The sequence below is a fragment of the Ovis canadensis genome, chromosome 14, assembly GCF_042477335.2.
Source record: "Ovis canadensis isolate MfBH-ARS-UI-01 breed Bighorn chromosome 14, ARS-UI_OviCan_v2, whole genome shotgun sequence".
Taxonomy (NCBI): Eukaryota; Metazoa; Chordata; class Mammalia; order Artiodactyla; family Bovidae; genus Ovis; species Ovis canadensis.
Genome location: NC_091258.1, coordinates 75231692 through 75251573, shown reverse-complemented (window position 1 = coordinate 75251573; position 19882 = coordinate 75231692). Strand labels below are relative to the sequence as shown.

Below are 19882 nucleotides of genomic sequence, written 5' to 3'. Positions count from 1 at the left end.
CAGAGGGCACTCGACCTCCCCACTGTCCAAGTAGTGTTCCAGGCAGTCACTGCGACTCCATGACATCCAGATCAGTTTCCATACATAGACGCCTGTGCTGGGAGCCAGCATGGGAGAGCCCACCCATGACAAGGTCATGCAGAACTCGAGGGACTCCCTGGGCCATCCCACCCATGACAAGGTCAAGTGGATGAGACCTGATAAGCAAGGCCTCAGGACTCAACGGACCCCCTGGACCTGCTCGAGCATCTACCCCAAAACCAGAATCTGTCTGTCTTACTATTTTATGTCTTTCACCAACTCCTGACATTAACAGGGGGCTATCCCCAACCACCTCTTTTCTGGGGAAAATCAACTTCGGGCTCTAGTTGATAAATCTCCTGGGCATGAAAGAAGTATTTCAAACCTCCTGTTAGCATTCTAGCTTACTTGGCAGGTTTATCCAGACTCTTGCAACATTGTTGAGCCAATGCTTGCTGCCAAGTTCTCACATCCCTTATCCATTATGTTCCTGGGAATGCATATAGTCAGGATGTAGAAAAAACAAGCAGCAGCTTTAGCATTCGCAACATTAGACTTTGAGTTAATAAGTTCTTTCTTTGCTGTAACCCACTGAATCTGTACTCTGTACTTTAAGGGTGATGCAGGCTAGGAATTTAAGAAGAAACACTTCAAGGGAAAATTATTATTCTGGCTGACCAACCTTTATCAAAAAGGGGGTCATAAAATATCAACAGGCCTCTGGGCCAGAAGATAATGCACAAAAAATAAGACTCTTGCAGGAAGGAATCTGGTGTCGATAAAAGTTAATACTGATGGAATGTTGAGTTGACTCTGCATTTTTCGCTTTGCTCAATGTACAACTCAGGGTATAAAAGCCCTCTCTGAAAATAAAGTGACGGGCCTCGCTCACTGAAGCTTGGTCGCCCCGTGTCATTCTTTCCTTATCTCTTTCTCTATCTTTCTCAGTCGCGGACACCGTTACCCTGAGAATACCCTGGATCCAACCAAGGATGGACCCTAGTACTCCTGGTTTCTAATAGCACAGACCCTGCCCCCACGGGCAAGATTTTGAGCAAATGGACAGGGACAGAGTATTGTATTTGTGGCCCAATCATTCACAAAACAAGAAGGAAAAAAAAAACACCTATATTCCAGGGAGATCCAGTAGAAGACCCACTGATGCCCCCACCATACAGTCCCCTGACTCCACAAGCCCCAGCACAGCCAGCACCAGAACCATTGCCAGCAGTCCACCTCTCTCCGTGTCCCCCGTACCACCTCATGAGCAGGACTCCCGCCCTGAACAAGGAGGGACACGGCTCTGCTCAGCCAAACAATCTAACCAGCTGGCCTTAGCCCATCAGATATCACTGAGAGAAACTGAAGATCCTCAACAAGTGAACGAGGATGACTCAGTCCAGCCTGGTTGCTCCATCCTCTATTACCAGCCCTTCAGCACTACTGATCTCTTAAACTGGAAACAGCATAACCCAGCTTACTCTGATAGACCACAGGCTATGACTGATCTCCTAGAGTCCATTTTCCACACCCATCAGCCTACATCGGATGACTATCACCAGTTCCTTATGTCTTCCTTCACCACTGAGGAAAGGCAACGCATCTCGACAGAAGCCCAAAAATGGCTCGGAGGGCAAGCCCCTGCAGAGGTCTTAAATGTAGAAGGATGGGCATGAGAAGCGATGCCAGAGACAAGACCTAATCGGGATTTCAATATCAGAGAAGGCCAGAAACCCTGATCGCTACCGTGATGCCTTTCTGCATGGACTTTGAGCGGGAATCAAAAAGCCCACCAATGTGTCCAAAATTACAACAATAATACAGAAAGTAGATGAGACTCCCACCAATTTCTATGAAAGACTGTGTGAGGCATTCTGGACATACACCCCATTCGACCCTGAGACTCCTGAGAATCAACGAATAATTAACACTGCCACTGTGGCTCAATCCTGTGCAGATATCCAACGAAAGCTCCAAAAGCCAGAAGGCTTTGCTGGGATGAATGCTGCACATCTTCTGGAAGTAGCAAATAAAGTCTTTGTGAACTGAGACCATGAAGTCCAACAAGAAGCAGGTAAAAGAATGAAACAGAAAGCAGCCCTGCTAGGAGCAGCATTGAGGGGCTCAGATCCAGTGAAACAGACTTCCCTAGTGGAAAAGGGGAAACTAAGAGACCACCTCTATGCCATGACCAGTGCGCCTGTTGCAAAGAGACCGGACACTGGAGGAATGAGTGCCCCCACCACAGAGGGACATCTAAAAGGTCAAAGAAGTTCAGTCGACCCCACAAAGAAATGTACCAGCCTGAGCCGGCCCTCCAAAACCTTATTGGCCTGGCTGGAACAGAATCAGAGTGGGGAATACCCAGCTCCCTGATCCTAGGCCCCCAGGAACCCATGATCTCAACAAAAGTCGGGGGCCAATCAATGACTTTTATAGTGGATGCCGGGGCTGAACACTCCGTGGTAACCACACCTGTGGCTCCCCTCACAGGCTGAACAGTGACTATTGTTGGGGCCACAGGGGACATGACATCCCGTTCATTTTGCAAGGCCCATTCGTGCCAGCTAGGGGGCCATCTGGGGACCCGTGAATTTCTCTACTTACCGGAATGCCCCATTCCCCTGCTACGGAGAGACCTACTGGCAAAGCAGGGACAAAAATCACCGTTGCCCCCGGAAAGCCTGTGAGAAGCCTGTGAGAAAGAGCTCCCAGGTTTGGTCAATAATCATGTGCCCATTATAGTGGACCTGAAGCCAGAAGCCACACCTGTTAGATGGAAACAATATCCAGTACCATGAGAGGCATGCCTGGGAATTCAGGACCACATCCAGCACCTACGAGATGCCAAGTTCATAATCAAATGTCAGTCTCCTTGGAACACCCCACTCTCACCAGTCAAAAAGTCTGGAGGGGACGACTACTGCACCATCCAGGACCTCCACGCAGTCAGCAGTGCAGTGATCATCTTCCATCCAGTGGTCCCAAATCCTTACACTCTTCTGAGTCTCTTATCAGCTCAGACATGCCGTTCACATGCCTCGATCTCAAGGATGCATTCTTCTTTCTCTGACTGTCACCAGCCAGCCAGCCCTTGTTTGCCTTTGAATGGGATGACAGACACACTGGGAAAAAGACACAGCTGACTTGGACCCGACTGCCACAAGGCTTCAAAAACTCACCACCCAGTTTGGTGAACACTTGGCTATGGACCTTGCTGCATTTCCCGGAGAAATTGTGAACTGCACCCTACTCCAGCACGAGGATGACCTGTTGCTAGCCAGTCCCACCCAGGGGACTTTTGGAGGCACCAGGGCCCTGCTGGCTCTACTCTCCACCACAGGGCACAAGGTGCCATGGAAAAAGGCTCAGATCTGCAGACAGGAGGTCAAGTACCTCGGGTTTGTCATCTCAAAAGGGCATCGGGCACTCGGACATGAGGGGAAACAAGCCATCTGTTCAATACCTCGGCTGAATACCAAGAAAGAAGTCCGTGAATGGGGCTGCTGGATTCTGTTGGATGTGGAGACCGGGTTTCTCTGAAATAATGAAGCCTTTTTTTATAGCCACAGCCGGGTCTGGTAAGGACCCCCTGGGGTGGGAACCTGAAAAAAGAAAGGCCTTCAAGGAGATTAAGAGACTCTCGACTAGCGCTCCAGCATTAGGGCTGCCAGATGAGACATGGGACTTTACCCTCTTTGCACTGCACTGGGGGTCCTCACACAAACACTTGGGCCATGGTAGTGCCCAGTTGCATACTTGTCGAAACCACTGGATCCAGTGGCTGTGGAATGGCCTGTGTGTTCAGATCAGTGCTAGTTTTGTGACTTGTGCTCAAAACAATGCCAGCCAAGGACCAAAACCCAACCCAGGGGTGCTGACCATTGGGACACTGCCCTTTGAGGATCTAGAAGTGGATTTTACTGAAGTCAAGCCCTATAAGGGCCGTAAGTATTTCCTTGTGGTAGTCTGCACCTACTTGGGATTGGATGAAGCTAAGGAAATGGCAACCCACTCCAGTATTCTTGCCTGGAGAATCCCATGGACGGAGGAGCTTGGTGGGCTACAGTCCACGAGTTGCAAACACTTGGACACGACTGAGCGAATTCACTTTCACTTTCACTCCACGTGCAACTGAACGGGCAGAGAAGTAGCCAAGGCCCTGTGAAGAGACATGATTCGAGATATGTGCTGCCTCTCTCCATAGGGTCTGACAATGGGCCAGCTTTTGTGTCTCAGATGATCCAAACTCTATCCTGGACACTGGAACTCAAATGGAAGCTTCACACTGCTTACAGCCCACAGAGCTCAGGGAAAGTTGAACGCATGAATTGTACCCTCATGACTACCTTAGCTAAACTCTGTAAGGAGACCAGTTATCTTGGGTCGACAAGTTACCCCCCGGCCTTACTCCAAGCCCGATGCACCCTGAGTCCTCAGGCTATTCTCCCTTTTAGATGTTATATGAGAGGAAACCCCCAGTGGTAGGAAAGCTCAAGGGAAACCCCCAACAACTAGCCGACCTGGAGATGTCCTGACACCTCCAGATCCTGGGAAAAGTCTTCTAACTTATCGCCCAAGAAACCTTAGAAAGGACACCCATTCCTTTGGGCAATTGAGTTCATCCCAATCAGCCAGGAGATGAGGCATGGGTGGAAGATTGGAAAAAAGAACCAAGTCAGCCAGTTGGGACAGGCCCTCACACGGTTGTCCTGGCAACCCCTACTGCTGTTAAACTTACAGGCATCATCCCTTGGATCCACCAAACCAGAGTCAAGAAGGCAGAGGCTTCCTGTGATGAGAACCCCTGGAAAACAGTTCAGGACCCCGGAAATCCCGTCAAGGTCTGGTTTCAAAAACAATGGCCCTCACCCACCAAAGACGCTGAGCCCTGCTCTAGTTGCTCCAGAAGCTGATTAGTCCATGCACAGCAGAAGCTTGAGGATTCCTCAGCCTTGCTCCAGACAGACTCCAGCAGCTGGCTGGTAAATGCTCAGCGGAAGCTTGAGGATATGGCTATCCAAATATTAATAGATTTTTATTGTCAACCCTGGCCTCTATCCCTGATTGGTATTATTGCTGTGCTGGTCACTACAGGACTAGCTTCAGTCACAGCCCAGGACTGGGATTTGGGTCAGAAGCTGTGATTAGCATATCAGATTAGTCTTGATTGCCGCCTACCGATCAGGAACAGAGGAAGCCAAAAAAAAAAAAGGCTCAGAAAAGGGCAGGAGAAACAATAACGTTTTTTCCTCCATTTTCACTGCAGCAGTTGCAGGTGAAAGAGCTGTGTGGATGCCTTTGAAGGTATTTTCTCAACCTGTGAATGTGCGTTTGCGACATAACATCCCCAGAGAAGACTCAGAGCAGCAGGAAGAAGAGGAGGAAATGGCAGCTTCTCAGGTAAATGTCCTGTCCCGGGTCTGGGGCTGTGTCTGCTTTTCCTCCTGAAATGCCTGGACTGAGAACTGCAAACCTTTAGTTCTCTAAGTTTTCTCTCTGGGGGATTTGTTGTCATCTTCTTATTTTTTCCTTATAATAGTGAAGAGCAGCTCTTTAGACTAACTTCTCCTTTAAATCCAAGAGCCTGTTATCCATTGTCTGTATCCCGGCTTTCTCTAGAGCATGATGAATTCTCAACATGAATTAGTGACGTTCAGTTGTTCACTATATGCCCTTTGGATGAGATCAACACGGGGAGGCACTGGTACCAGAGATTCCCACTGGGATGTGGTCTGGTGTTAGGATCATAGTGAAGTAGGGGAAATGCTGTGGTGAGTTGACATGTGCATGCAGCTTCAGCTGATTAGAACAAGAGTTACAGATTGTCCTTATAAATAGAGTGAATTCAGTGATCCACATTCTTCAGAAAAGTTTCAGAAATAAAAACGTTGCAGAGACTGTTCTATATGGATAAGTGAGACTACTTAAATGTAGTATTAGGCTACAGATCAGGGAAAGCATATATGAAGTGAAGTTGCTTAGGACACATTTATAAAATATTTGTTTATTTGGCAGCACTGAGTCTTTGTTGTGGCAGGTAGGAACTTCGGTCGTCCTTGTAGTTTTCAGGTTTTTTGGTTGTGACATGTAAACTCTTAGCTACAGCATGTGGGATCTAGTTTCCTGATCAGGGAAAGAACCAGAGCTCCGTGCATTAGGAGCTCAGGGTCTTAGTCACTGGATCATCACGCAGTCCCCGAACTAATGTTTTTTAATGATAGATTCAGATCATCTTTTCCATAATAGTGCCCAAATACCCATGCAGTGATAATGAATTCCTCCATGTACTTCTAACTCCATGACTCATGTTGACTGGTTTAGGTGTTTCTGTGAGATTCCCGTGCTATAAATTTGTTTTTTTCCACTTGACTAGAACAAGTGTCTTGCAAAGAAAAAGTGAGGGATGTACCTAAACTATCACAGTTAAGGGAGTAACTTCATGTCTTCTTACGTTCTTTCTGCTTTGGAAAATGAACACTCACATGTGTTTAGCAGAGATACTGGGATTTGGGAGTGGCGGTTTTCATCCCAGGCCCAGGCCTGATCTTTCCAGTACACTCCATGCTCACATCACAGAGTCTCATCACAGTTTTGTATTTTCCAAAATACTTACAAGAATCTTATTAGTCCTAGTCTATGCTCAACTGTATTAAAATCTAAAATACAGCTCAGTGCAAATAAAGAATATCATCCTCTAACATGATGTACATTTTAATCCATTCAAAATTACCTGAGTTTAGTGAGATGAACATTTTTCTCTCTTCCTCCTAATGAGCATATAGCCCCATTTGAGTGTATGTCTGCACTCAGTGGAAATGAGTTTCAGTAGGCTCTGGGAGTTGGTGATGGACAGGGAGGCCTGGTGTGCTGTGGGCCATGGGATCATGAAGATTCAGATACGAGTGAGCAACTGAACTGAACCGTATGCAAAAATATTAACATGACTTGATCAATTTTTTTTTCTTCTTCTTTTCTTTTTGCTTTGTTTTTTTGAAGAACTTCTGCAGAAGGGAGTGACTCCCCATTCCAGTATTCCTGCTTGGGAATTTCTTGGACAGAGGAATCTGGCAAGTTAGAGTCCATAGGGTCACAAAGAATGGGACATGACTGAGTGACTAAAACATTTCTTGTCTTTTGTATTCTTTACAGTTACAGAAACTTCTATCAACTTTTCTTAGAGTTGTCTCTGTGAATCTGTCTTTGTTTTATTAGTTAAAGTCTAAAGTACATAAACTGAAGTAAAGTTTAAGCTCTGCCATTTAATAGCTGTTTGTTAAAATATGTGCCAAATGGTACAAGGGCAACATTACTGATTTTTAGTTATTTCTCTTGCACTTTCAAGACTCTGATAAAAACAATCAAAGATATAGAGTATATACTAAATAGTTAAAATGATTCTTTCTGCCAAGGTTGTGGTTACCCAAAGTGAAGAGCAGATAAAACCAAGGAGGGTCTTAGAATGCAGAAACCGAAAAACCAGACCCCTATTGTCTCGTGTCTGAAAATTCTTTTCCAACCTGCACCCAGACCATGACATTTTTGGTGGCTTGTTCAGGGACTTGGAGTCTCTTCCCCATCTCCTCGCTTCTGCTTTCTCATAGGGACCCTCTGCCAACAGGCAACTGTTGTGGAGGCAATTGAGGAACTCTGGCCAGAGTAACCCTCTGGTGTGTTCCAAATGCCCCACTGCTCACTGCATCCAGAGTAGCTGCCACTTGAATGGGTGAGGGTCTCTCCTTTGTCTTTTTTCCAACTGAGGACTACACCAACCAGTATTGTGTGGGCACAGGTCAGACACATAAAAGCCATTAGGGCGCCTGCCACAGGAGGCCTCCCATGTGAGGATAGGGGGGCACGCAGAACAGATCAGGGCATCCGCTCCCAGCAGGACAACTTCCGCCCACCATGTCAGGCACATACTGGTTGAAGCAAAACAGAGACCATTGTCCCTGGGCCACCACCCCCCGGATATATTGTAAAGCGGATTCCTCAGCCTTCTTCCCTGTCACTTTCTCTTCTTTCCCTTTTGGTCCGGATTGATTTACAGTAGCCTGGGTGTTGTCTGAGCCATTCCAAGAGTGCCTTTCACGTTTCAGGGAATCACCAAATGATGAGTCACCTGGAATATCTGTCTTTCTCTGCCCGTGTCACCTGGTGGCTTAGCTGCACGGTTATCAGAGGTCTCCTCTCACTGTTGGACGCAACTGTTGGGATGCTCGGCCATTTTGTGCATTAGTTGCACAGAGAGATTACTGGAGGAAAAGGGACGCCTTTCTGTCAGCCAGTGACTCTCAGTATTCCCATTCTATGGTAGGTAGGCTAAAAGTGGGTTCTGTTACATCCCAGGAGGCTCTCTCATACTCAACCCTTGGCTACATTCTAAGAAACTGGAAGATTTTGACCCTCCAGAAGGCCTGGCTCCAATAGAAATGGGGGGGTCCCCCAAAAATGGCCTCTGAATGGCACACTAGGTTTTTCCAAAAGAAGGGAAAAGACTCAGAATTTCCTTACGTTCTGTTGTCTCCCTGTGTCCTGTCCCTCTCTGTCTCTCTCCATCAGATTTCCTAGATGGCCCCTCCTCAACCTTTCATATCCACATGATCTCTAGGAAAGGATTCTGAGGTTCTCTTTGGTCCAGGTCTTTCTTCTATATTCAAAAGCCCAAAGGATCAGAAGCTGTACTTATGTTCTAAAGAATCCCCTTCTAACTAAGCTTATCTCTCAGGTGAGATTCATAATCTTTCATTATGAGTTTCTTTCCCTTTAAGTAATTTATATTCATTCTCAAAATCTTTTGTTACTTTGGTAAAGTAAATAAGCATTACTTAAGATTATGATCGGAGAAGGCAATGGCATCCCACTCCAGTACTCTTGCCTGGAAAATCCCATGGACGGAGGAGCCTGGTAGGCTGCACTCCATGGGGTCGCTAAGAGTCGGACACGACTGAGCGACTTCACTTTCACTTTTCACTTTGATGCATTGGAGAAGGAAATGGCAACCCACTCCATTGTTCTTGCCTGGAGAGTCCCAAGGACAGCAGAGCCTGGTGGGTTGCTGTCTATGGGGTCGCACAGAGTTTGACACGACTGAAGCAACTTAGCAGCAGCAGCAGCAAGATTATGGTACATGTAGACAAAGCTAATTCTTCTTCTACAAATATAACCCCTCATGGTTAGACTTTTGCCATCCTGATGTCCTTAAAACATGGCCATGGTCTGCTCCTGAATTGCAGAATTAAAAATGGGTGAACAATAGCTGTAAATCAAAGAGTCAGTGCTATGAGAAATCCAAGATGGCTGCATGGCTTTTCCCAGCTCCCTGACAAACCTCATTTCTATTTGATGGGTTAAAGCCTTCCCTTGCTACAGGGTTAATGCCCTCATAATGAAAAAATTGTTTCACTGAATATTAAGTTTTATTCATTGTTAAACGAAATTTCTAGTTTTGTTAATTAAAGTCTAGTACAAGACCTTTTAGAACTAACACCCAAAAAAGATGTCCTTTTCATTATAGGGGACTGGAATGCAAAAGTAGGAAGTCAAGAAACACCTGGAGTAACAGGCAAATTTGGCCATGGAATGCGGAATGAAGCAGGGCAAAGACTAATAGAGTTTTGCCAAGAGAAAGCACTGGTCATAGCAAACACCCTCTTCCAACAGCACAAGAGAAGACTCTACACATGGACATCACCAGATGGTCAACACTGAAATCAGATTGATTATATTCTCTGCAGCCAAAGATGGAGAAGCTGTATACAGTCAACAAAAACAAGACCACGAGCTGACTGTGGCTCAGATCATGAACTCCATATTACCAAATTCAGACTTAAATTGAAAAAGTAGGGAAAACCACTAGACCATTAAGGTATGACCTAAATCAAATCCCTTATGATTATACAGTGGAAGTCAGAAATAGATTTAAGGGCCTAGATCTGATAGGTAGAGTGCCTGATGAACTATGGACTGAGGTTCGTGACATTGTACAGGAGACAGGGATCCAGACCATCCCCATGGAAAAGAAATGCAAAAAAGCAAAATGGCTGTCTGAGGAGGCCTTACAAATAGCTGTGAAAAGAAGAGAGACAAAAACCAAAGCAGGAAAGGAAAGATAGAAGCACCTGAATGCAGAGTTCCAAAGAATAGCAAGAAGAGATAAGAAAGCCTTCTTCAGAGATTAGTGCAAAAAAATCGAGGAAAACAACAGAATGGGAAAGACTAGCGATCTCTTCAAGAAAATTAGAGATACCAAGGGAACATTTCATGCAAAGATGGGCTCGATAAAGGACAGAAATGCTATGGACCTAACAGAAGCAGAAGATATGAAGAAGAGGTGGCAAGAATACACACAAGAACTGTACAAAAAAGATCTTCACGACCCAGATAGTCATGATGATGTGATCACTCATCTAGAGCCAGACATCTTGGAATGTGAAGTCAAGTGGGCCTTAGAAAGCATCACTACGAGCAAAGCTAGTGGAGGTGATGGAATTCCAGTGGAGCTATTTCAAATCCTGAAAGATGATGCTGTGAAAGTGCTGCACTCAATATGCCAGCAAATTTGGAAAACTCAGCAGTGGCCACAGGACTGGAAAAGGTCCGTTTTCATTCCAATCCCAAAGAAAGGCAACGCCAAAGAATGCTCAAACTACCACACAATTGCACTCATCTCACATGCTAGTAAAGTAATGCTCAAAATTTTCCAAGCCAGGCTTCAGCAATACGTGAACCGTGAACTTTCTGATGTTCAAGCTGGTTTTAGAAAAGGCAGAGGAACCAGAGATCAATTGCCAACATCCGCTGGCTCATGGAAAAAGCAAGAGAGTTTCAGAAAAACATCTATTTCTGCTTTATTGACTATGCCAAAGCCTTTGACTGTGTGGATCACAAGAAACTGTGGAAAATTCTTCAAGAGATGGGAATACCAGACCACCTAACCTGCCTTTTGAGAAATCTGTATGCAGGTCAGGAAGCAACAGTTAGAACTGGACATGGAACAACAGACTGGTTCCAAATAGAAAAAGGAGTACGTCAAGGCTGTATATTGTCACCCTGCTTATTTAACTTCTATGTAGAGTACATCATGAGAAACGCTGGACTGGAAGAAGCACAAGTTGGAATCAAGATTGCCAGGAAAAATATCAATAACCTCAGATATGCAGAGGACACCACCCTTATGGCAGAAAGTGAAGAGGAGCTAAAAAGCCTCTTGATGAAAGTGAAAGTGGAGAGTGAAAAAGTTGACCTAAAGCTCAACATTCAGAAAACAAAGATCATGGCATCTGGTCCCATCACTTCATGGGAAATAGACGGGGAAACAGTGGAAACAGTGTCAGACTTTATTTTGGGGGGCTCCAAAATCACTGCAGATGGTGACTGCAGCCATGAAATTAAAGACGCTTACTCCTTGGGAGAAAAGTTATGACCAACCTAGATAGCATATTCAAAAGCAGAGACATTACTTTGCCGACTAAGGTCCGTCTAGTCAAGGCTGTGGTTTTTCCTGTGGTCATGTATGGATGTGAGAGTTGGACTGTGAAGAAAGCTGAGTGCTGAAGAATTGATGCTTTTGAACTGTGATGTGGGAGAAGACTCTTGAGAGTCCCTTGGACTCCAAGGAGATCCAACCAGTCCATTCTGAAGGAGATCAATCCTGGGATTTCTTTGGAGGGAATGATGCTGAAGCTGAAACTCCAGTACTTTGGCCACCTCATGCGAAAAGTTGACTCATTGGAAAAGACTCTGATGCTGGGAGGGATTGGGGGCAGTAGGAGAAAGGGACGACCGAGGATGAGATGGCTGGATGGCATCACAGACTCGATGGACATGAGTCTGAGTGAACTCCGGAAGATGGTGATGAACAGGGAGGCCTGGCATGCTGCGATTCATGGGGTCGCAAAGAGTCGGACACGACTGAGAGACTGAACCTAACTGAACTGGACTGAGTGTTTACTAAGACTCACTTTTGACATAGTTCCTTTTTCTGTTATATTTATAAAAGATTTAATTAAGTTATTAAAAAGGATACTCTAAGTTTATTTCTAAAGGTAATCTCAGGAAGCAATCTTCAGATAAAGATGAGATGCTCCATGATGTATAACCAGGAGATTAACACCTGACTATAGTCATTGAACAAACGAAATCAGATGACCTGGGGTATACTGGGCTCTACCTAATGAAAGCTCTTGACATCATTCTTACTTACGAGCTGACTAATAACTGCTAGCTGTAGCTATATTATTTTTTATGTTGCTTGTTTCAGAAGATTGTTTCTTGGTTACTAAATGTGTGACTGAGCCTGTGATAAAATGTTGATATGCTCTTCCATATGTGATCAATGATTGTAGTAATGTAACTCTAGATATGGGAAGAAGCAACAAGAGGAAATATATTCCAGGACCAAGAGGCTAGTAAGAGAGGTATGGTTCAAAGACTTTTGCTACTCACAAGGCCTGCTCCAGAAACAGCACACTGAGTGGCCTATCAATGGAACCTCCCCTAGACCTGGGAATGAGCCTTCCCAGTGTCACAGAACAGAATGGCCAAGAAATGCCCCCCAAAGCATGGTCAGATATGTAGCTATGAAGGGACCCTGCTGACTGGACTCTGCCAGCTGTCTCTACAAAGATGACATCATGACCACTGCAAGCTCCTGACTTTCAACCCATCCCCACCCCCACCCCACCCCCACCGCCAAAAGCAGTTCACAGTAGAGATCAGAAATAAGGGACTCTGTGCTCTGGGAAAAACCCAGAACTGGCCTTCTGAGAGTGAGATGTTTTCAGGTAAAGATTTTATGAGCCCAAATTCTGGCTTCTTCTCATACCTAGAGAAATACTCACGTCACGAACCAATGTCCGGTCCTGGTTGTCCTGGCTAGCCCCTGAGCAGCTTTTCTACTTGGGCCATGTATCTGGGCTCCAAAATCACAGCAGATGGTGACTGTAGCCATGAAATTAAGATACTTACTCCTTGGAAGGAAAGTTATGATCAACCTAGATAGTATATTCAAAAGCAGAGATATTACTTTGCCAACAAAGGTCGGTCTAGTCAAGGCTATGGTTTTTCCAGTGGTCATGTATGGATGTGAGAGTTGGACTCTGAAGAAAGCTGAGTGCCAAAGAATCGATGCTTTTGAACTGTGGTGTTGGAAAAGACTCTTGAGAGTCCGTTGGACTGCAAGGAGATCCAACCAGTCGATCCTAAAGGAGATCAGTCCTGGGTGTTCATTAGAAGGACTGATGCTACAGCTGAAACTCCAATACTTTGGCCACCTCATGTGAAGAGTTGACTCACTGGAAAAGACCCTGATGCTGGGAGAGACTGAGGGGGCAGGAGGAGAAGGGATAACAGGGGATGAGATGGCTGGATGGCACTACAGACTTGATGGACATGAGTCTGGGTAAACTCTGGGTGTTGGTGAAGGACAGGGAAACCTGGCCTTCTGTGATTCATGAGGTCGCAAAGAGTTGGACATGACTGAGCGACTGAACTGAACTGAACTGATCCTTCATCTTCTAATAGAGAATGTATAGAAATGGTTGCAACGCAACATAAAAAGGCTAATCTTTGAACTATAGACCATCAACAACTTTTTTCCATTCAGACTAGAAACAAAGCATAGTATGGATTATTTGAGCATTGAATTACATTCATTTTGCTTTTCAACTAACCTCAAATCAAGTTATTGTTAACAAAGATACATTGCTAATAAGTGTAGCCTTCTAACTGTCAACCTTCATCTCACGATCCTGGGTAATATATCCATTTTCTGTTTTTTAACTATGGATTGCTCTCTATAGTAATTCTCCTTCTAGAGAAAATTTAGAAAAGAGGGTTGATGAAATACTTTCTAGTATGAAAATCTCTGTAATTTATTTCAATTTGATTTTTGATTAAATACTTTTCTACATATTTGTTACAACATTTCCATAGGTTTCTTGTATAAACTCTTGTTTTCTGATGTATGTTTAGGGCAAACATCTTCCATCACTTCTTCCATCACTCTCCAGTGAGTGTTCTGAGATGTTTAGTGAGATGACTGCTATGACTAAAGGCTTTGCCACATTCTGCACATTTATAAGGTTTCTCTCCAGTATGAACTCGCAAATGTGTAGTAAGAATTGAGTTCCGATTAAAGGCTTTGCCACATTCGATGCATTTATACCGTCTCTCCCCAGTGGATTCGCTGATGTTTATTAAGACAAGCACTGTTAATAAAGGCCTTGCCAACACTCCGTACATTTATAACGTCTGTCCTCCATGTGAATTCAGTGATATTGAGTAAGATTTGAACTTGAAATAAAGGTTTTGCCACATTCTTTACATTTGTATGGTTTCTCCCCAGTATGGATTTGATGATGTGCAGTTAAAGTTGAACTGCAAATAAAGGTTTGACCACATTCTGTACAATGATAAGGTGTCTCGCCAGTATGAATTCGCTGATGTCGAGTAAGATGTGAGCAACGGATAAAGGCTTTGTCGCAAAGTAAGAGTTGAGTTCTGATTACAGGCTTTGCCACATTCTGTACATTTATAAGGTCTCTCCCCAGTATGAATTTGCTGATGCTGGGAAAGATATAAATAATAGATAAAGGCTTTGCCACATTCTGTACATTTATAAGGTTTCTCTGAAGTATGCATTTGCTGATTTTCAGAAAGTGTTGAGTTGTGATTAAAGGCTTTGCCACACTCTATACATTTATAAGGTTTCTCTCCAGTATGAATTCGCTGATGTTGAGTAAGATGTGAGCAACTGATAAATGCTTTGCTACATTCTGTACACTTGAAAGGTTTCCTTCTTGTATGAATTTTCCTATGTCTACTTAGATTGGATGAGTTACTAAAGACTTTCCCACATATCTTACACTTGTTTTCTTTCTGTGAATTCTGAATAGTCTGCTGTTGAACAAGTTCTGAAGAGTGATTAGAAATTTTACCATATTCACTACAATTATAAGTCCTCTCTCCAGTATGAGTACTCTTATATAGAGAAAGACCTGGCATCTGATAAAAGATATTTCTACATTAATTACTTTTTGAATCCCTGTGTGAAGATTCAGGTCCCTGATGTTTCATAAGGTTTCAGTGTCCTTCAACCTTATACCCAGTTTTATTGCCTGAATACCCTCTCACTCCATCATAAATACTCTTGCAATGATTGGGGTTGGAGCTCTTACTTAAGGGTTGACTCATTTTATTATACATCAAAAGTTCTTCCATATTAACCATACCATGGGATGTATTCAACAATGATGGTTGGATTATATCTCCTCCGTTATTATCAACATTACACACTTTGGCATGGGGAGAAAATAGCTGTTGGTGGAAGAATAATGACCCCCTGCTCACAGATCCCTCAAATTGATTATATTGTGAGTTTTCCCCCTCATTTTTAAATTTCCGGTGTTCAGATATGCTTGAATGATTGTTTAATCTAAGGCTATATTGAATATTGTTTGAATCAGTATTCGTAGGAGAGACTGGATTACCTTCTGGGCTTTCCATGTTTCCTTTCGGAGAACAGGTATGTTTCAAAAAAGGATAGAGATCTTTTCTTAAAAACTTACAGTTCTCATCAGATGTTGAAGACTGAAGTTGGTGTTCTCCCCAGTTTGACTTGCATTGCTCATTTCTTTTTGCAGTAATGTTTGCCTTATGTATAACTCTCTCAGTCTCTTTATGTCCATATAAACATCCTCTCTGTCCTTCATATGCCCTCGTATGTTCCCAGTCATTCATTAAATGCAAATTTCTGAGGTGAAATACTTCATATTTTCCTAGGTTTGCTTTTGGGAATAGATCTTCTAATCCTGGATTCTTTGGCATCAAATCCTGGGTGTCATGAGGAGACAAAGCTGAAAGATACCAAATAACAAGTTATTTTGCCTACTATTCTCAGTAAATATCCTTAAAGAAATAGAGAAAAGTGATGAATCCTTCGCTTGTTTAAAAATAAAATAGAGACAGAAAGATCAAGATGCCAGAGGATCAGGCAGAGACAGTTCATCTCTCTCCACAAACACAACAAGAATACATCAGAAAGGGAAGAAATTTCAGAGCCCCCGGTGAACACAAGCTGTGGACAATGAAAAGGAAAGGAAAGATTCCTGCTTTGACAGGTAGGACAGGAGAAAAATGAAGGAAAAGGAACAGGAAAGGGAGTGGAGTGGCACCTGCAACCCTGGGGGGATCTGAAGAGAGAAAAGGCCTCCACATCTGGGGAAGCTCCTCACTGCTGGAGGCAGTCCAGTTGAGACAGAAGGGGAGCCTCATTCTCTGTGGGAAGAGAACACAGCAACAGTCCGTGGCAGCAGGACAGTGTGAGACCTGCACACAGGGTACTGACCCCTGCCCTCCCCACCCAGCCTGAGAGGGTGTCCACTACTGTAGACAAGGGCTGGGTGCTGGAATGTGGGGTCTGGAGAGCAGACCCAGGCAGAGGACTGCTGTGGGTCCTCTGTGAGGAGCCATCCTGCAGGAAAGGCAGGGAGGGAGGAGCTCTATAAATAGGGATGTTGTGGCGGAAGCCTGAACCACCATACAGCATAGCACCATTGCTGACTGATGACCAGAGAAGAACCCCACCACAGCCCATCTCTCCCTGTGCTGGCCCCTGCCTCGCCAGCGTCGAGGAAGGGCTCCCACTCAGGTGGGCTCTACTGAGCCCCAGCCACGGCCTCCCCCAAAGCACTTCCTCAACCGTCAGCAGACTCCTGTGCTCTGGGGAAGCCTCTGGAGCAGACACCTGTGGGTAGGCCACATGCGCGGATGGAGCTGAAAGCACAGCTAGTCCCAGGGTTAAGGAAGAAAAGCTGAAACCTCTCCTCACAGCTGCACAAACAATGCTTTTACACCCACAACCGGCTTTGTAACCTCAGCCCCTGAAGAGCATCTGAATGGAACAGCAGGAACCCTCCCCCTCAACCACCATGTCACAGCAGGTGTAGCTTTAGCAGCTCTAGACTTTGTGGGCTCGTACATGAGGGGACGGGGCCAGGCTGGAATCTGAGCTGCCCCCACAGCACCACAGTGGATCCAGCTCCATGATGAATGCAATCCTGGGCCCTGATTTCAGTGGGTCTATGCTGGTGACCTGGTGAAAACAACATCTGAGAGACACCGGGGCCATGTGCCAAGATACTCATGGTTAAGGTGGGGCCAGGAGCAGTGCTGACCAGCGTCACGTGAGAGCTCGCACAAGGCATGAACCGTGACACACAGAATACTCCCCGAGGTGAACATCCCCAGAGGAGCAATACTCAGTGGCTTCTCTCCCAGTGGGTGTGCTCCAATCCCACCTGCCTCCACCACAGATCAGAAACAAAGTGAAGAAACAGATCTGGGGACTCTATTCCACCAACCGGGGAGCAGACTCCACCCCTGACAGGGCAGTGACAACCAGAGAGCAGTGGGAAACTCCCCTCAGTATCCAGGGCAGGCTCGGGTCACAATAACAGCAATCACACCCCCTATCAAGGGGATAAGGACACAAGCATGTGGACCAACCTCACACTCCAGGGGACAGACACCAGAAGGAAAAAACTAGGATTCTGCAGCTTTCATAACACAGAACACAAACCCCCCCAAAAATTGCACAAAATGATCATACAGAGAAATATGCTGTGGAGAAAGGAACAAGATAAAAGCCTACAGGAACCAATAAATGAAGAGGAGATATTAGTCAGTATAATGATTAACTTTCCCGTTCAATTCAGTTAAGTCACTCAGTCATGTCCAACTCTTTGTGACCCCGTGGACTGCAGCATGCCAAGCTTCCCTGTCCATTACCAACTCCCCAACCTTGCTCAAACTCAAGTTCATTGAGCCGGTGATGCCATCCAACCATCTCATCCTCTGTCATCCCCTTCTCCTGCCTTCAGTCTCTCCCAGCATTAGGGATTTTTCCAATGAGTCACTTCTTTGCATCAGGTGGCCAAACTATTGGAGCTTAGCTTCAGCATCAGTCCTTCCAATAAATATTCAGGACTGATGTCCTTCTGCATTGACTGGTTGCATCTCCTTGCTGTCCAAGGGACTCTCAAGAATCTTCTCCAACAACACAATTTACAAGCATTAATTCTTTGGTGCTCAGCTTTCTTTATGGTCCAACTCTTACATCCATACATGACTACTGAAAAATACATAGCTTAACTATATTGACCTTTGTCAGTAATGTCTCTGCTTTTTAATACACTGTCTAGGTTTGTCAAAGTTTTTCTTCCAAGGAGGTAGTATCTTTTAATTTCATGACTGCAGTCACCGCTTGCAGTGATTGTGGAGCCCAGGAAAAGGTTCTCTCACTGGTTCCAATGTTTTGCCGTCTATTTGCCATGAAACGATGGGATCAGAGGCCATGATCTTACTTTTTTCAATGGTGAGTTTTTAGCCAGCTTTTTCACTGTCGTCTTTCACCTTCATTAACAAGCTCTTTAGTTCCTCTTTACTTTCTGCCATAATGGTGGTGTCATCTGCATATCTAAGCTTACTGATAGTTCTCCTGGCAATCTTGATTCCAGCTTGTGCTGGCATCAAACATTTTGACAAATAGTAGGTGCCTAATGATGGACAGGGAGGCGTGGCGTGCTGCGATTCATGGGGTCGCAAAGAGTCAGACACGACTGAGCGACTGAACTGAATTGAACTGAATGTTTCTTTAATCCGCTTCTTCCCACTTCTGTTCTTATTTGAGCATATTCTATTGGATATTTGAATGTAAAAATCATAAACGATATTGACATACAATGAATCAAAAAGTGAGGACATATAGGATAAAGTCCACGGAAGCTGATAACAAACAAGATAACCTTAATAATGCTGCAGTACTTAAGAAATGGGACTTTGAAAATATAGTGAGAACCTAGGGAAGTCTACCAATGCTTTGTGGAGTCCTAACTGCAAGGAAATCTAAAACAGAGCCGATATATATACATAAGACTGATTCTCTTTGATGTACAGCAGGACAACATTGTAAAACAGTTATATTCCAATAAGAACTTTTTAAAAAGATGTCTTCATATAATCTAAAAATCTTAAGAGTGAGAAACAACAATTAAAAATACGGTGGAGAATCTTCTAGGGTCTCATGAGAATTTATTTAAAAACTCTTTGAGTTAACTGAATATATTAAAGTATTTTAGCATTGAAGAATTAGGGCAAATGCATTTAAGATATTTAACATGAGTTCATATAAAGAAAAGTGAAACTTGGAAGTAACCCTGAGATTTGCATTCTCTCATTTTAGGGAAAGAAAGTGAAAGTGTTAGTCCCTCAGTCACATCCAACTGTTTGTGACCTCATGGACTGCAGACTTCCAGGCTCCTCTCTCCCTGGAATTTTCCAAGGAAGAATACTGGAGTGGGTTGCCATTCCCTTCTCCAGGAGATCTTCCCGGTGCAGGGATTAAAGCCAAGTCTCCTGCAATGCAGGCAGGTTCTTTATATCTTGCCGGGAGCCAGTGTGAGGAATCCCGCCCATGACAAGGTCATGAGGAAGGAAGCTGACATATGCAAGGCGTGCTCAGACTTCAGGGGCCCCTCTGGAAATTCCTAAGCATGTACCCCAACAAAAATCTGCCGGCTTTTGTGCTCTGCTTTTCCACTCTTCTGACATTTTCTGGAAAAAGTCAATTCAGGGCTTTCGTCTTCTGCACTTGAAAGAGTGTTTCAATCCAAAAACCCTCTGATGGCTTTCTAGCCTGCCTGCAGGACTTGTACAGCTGCGCGTGTGATTGTTTGAGGCCTCCTGACCGCAGGAGGCACAGGAAGCTTAAAACATCCTAGGAATGTAGGGGCTTCCGAAGAGTCAAAATCTTTAGAATAGGACTGATTAAAAGTTTCATTTGTTGAGCCAATACTTGCTG

General features: G+C 44.6%; 1 protein-coding gene across 1 annotated transcript; it reads right to left on the bottom strand.

The window, feature by feature from the left end:
• Nucleotides 1-13895: 13895 nt before the first annotated feature.
• LOC138419634 (zinc finger protein 678-like) lies at nucleotides 13896-15528 on the bottom strand. The gene is made up of 4 exons (XM_069552479.1): nucleotides 15513-15528; nucleotides 14532-14936; nucleotides 14347-14497; nucleotides 13896-14194 (listed from the first exon to the last, which is right to left on the bottom strand). Exons 1-4 carry the CDS (start codon nucleotides 15526-15528, stop codon nucleotides 14023-14025), a joined length of 744 nt encoding a protein of 247 aa, XP_069408580.1. The 3' UTR covers nucleotides 13896-14022.
• Between the last annotated feature and the right edge of the window lie 4354 nt (nucleotides 15529-19882).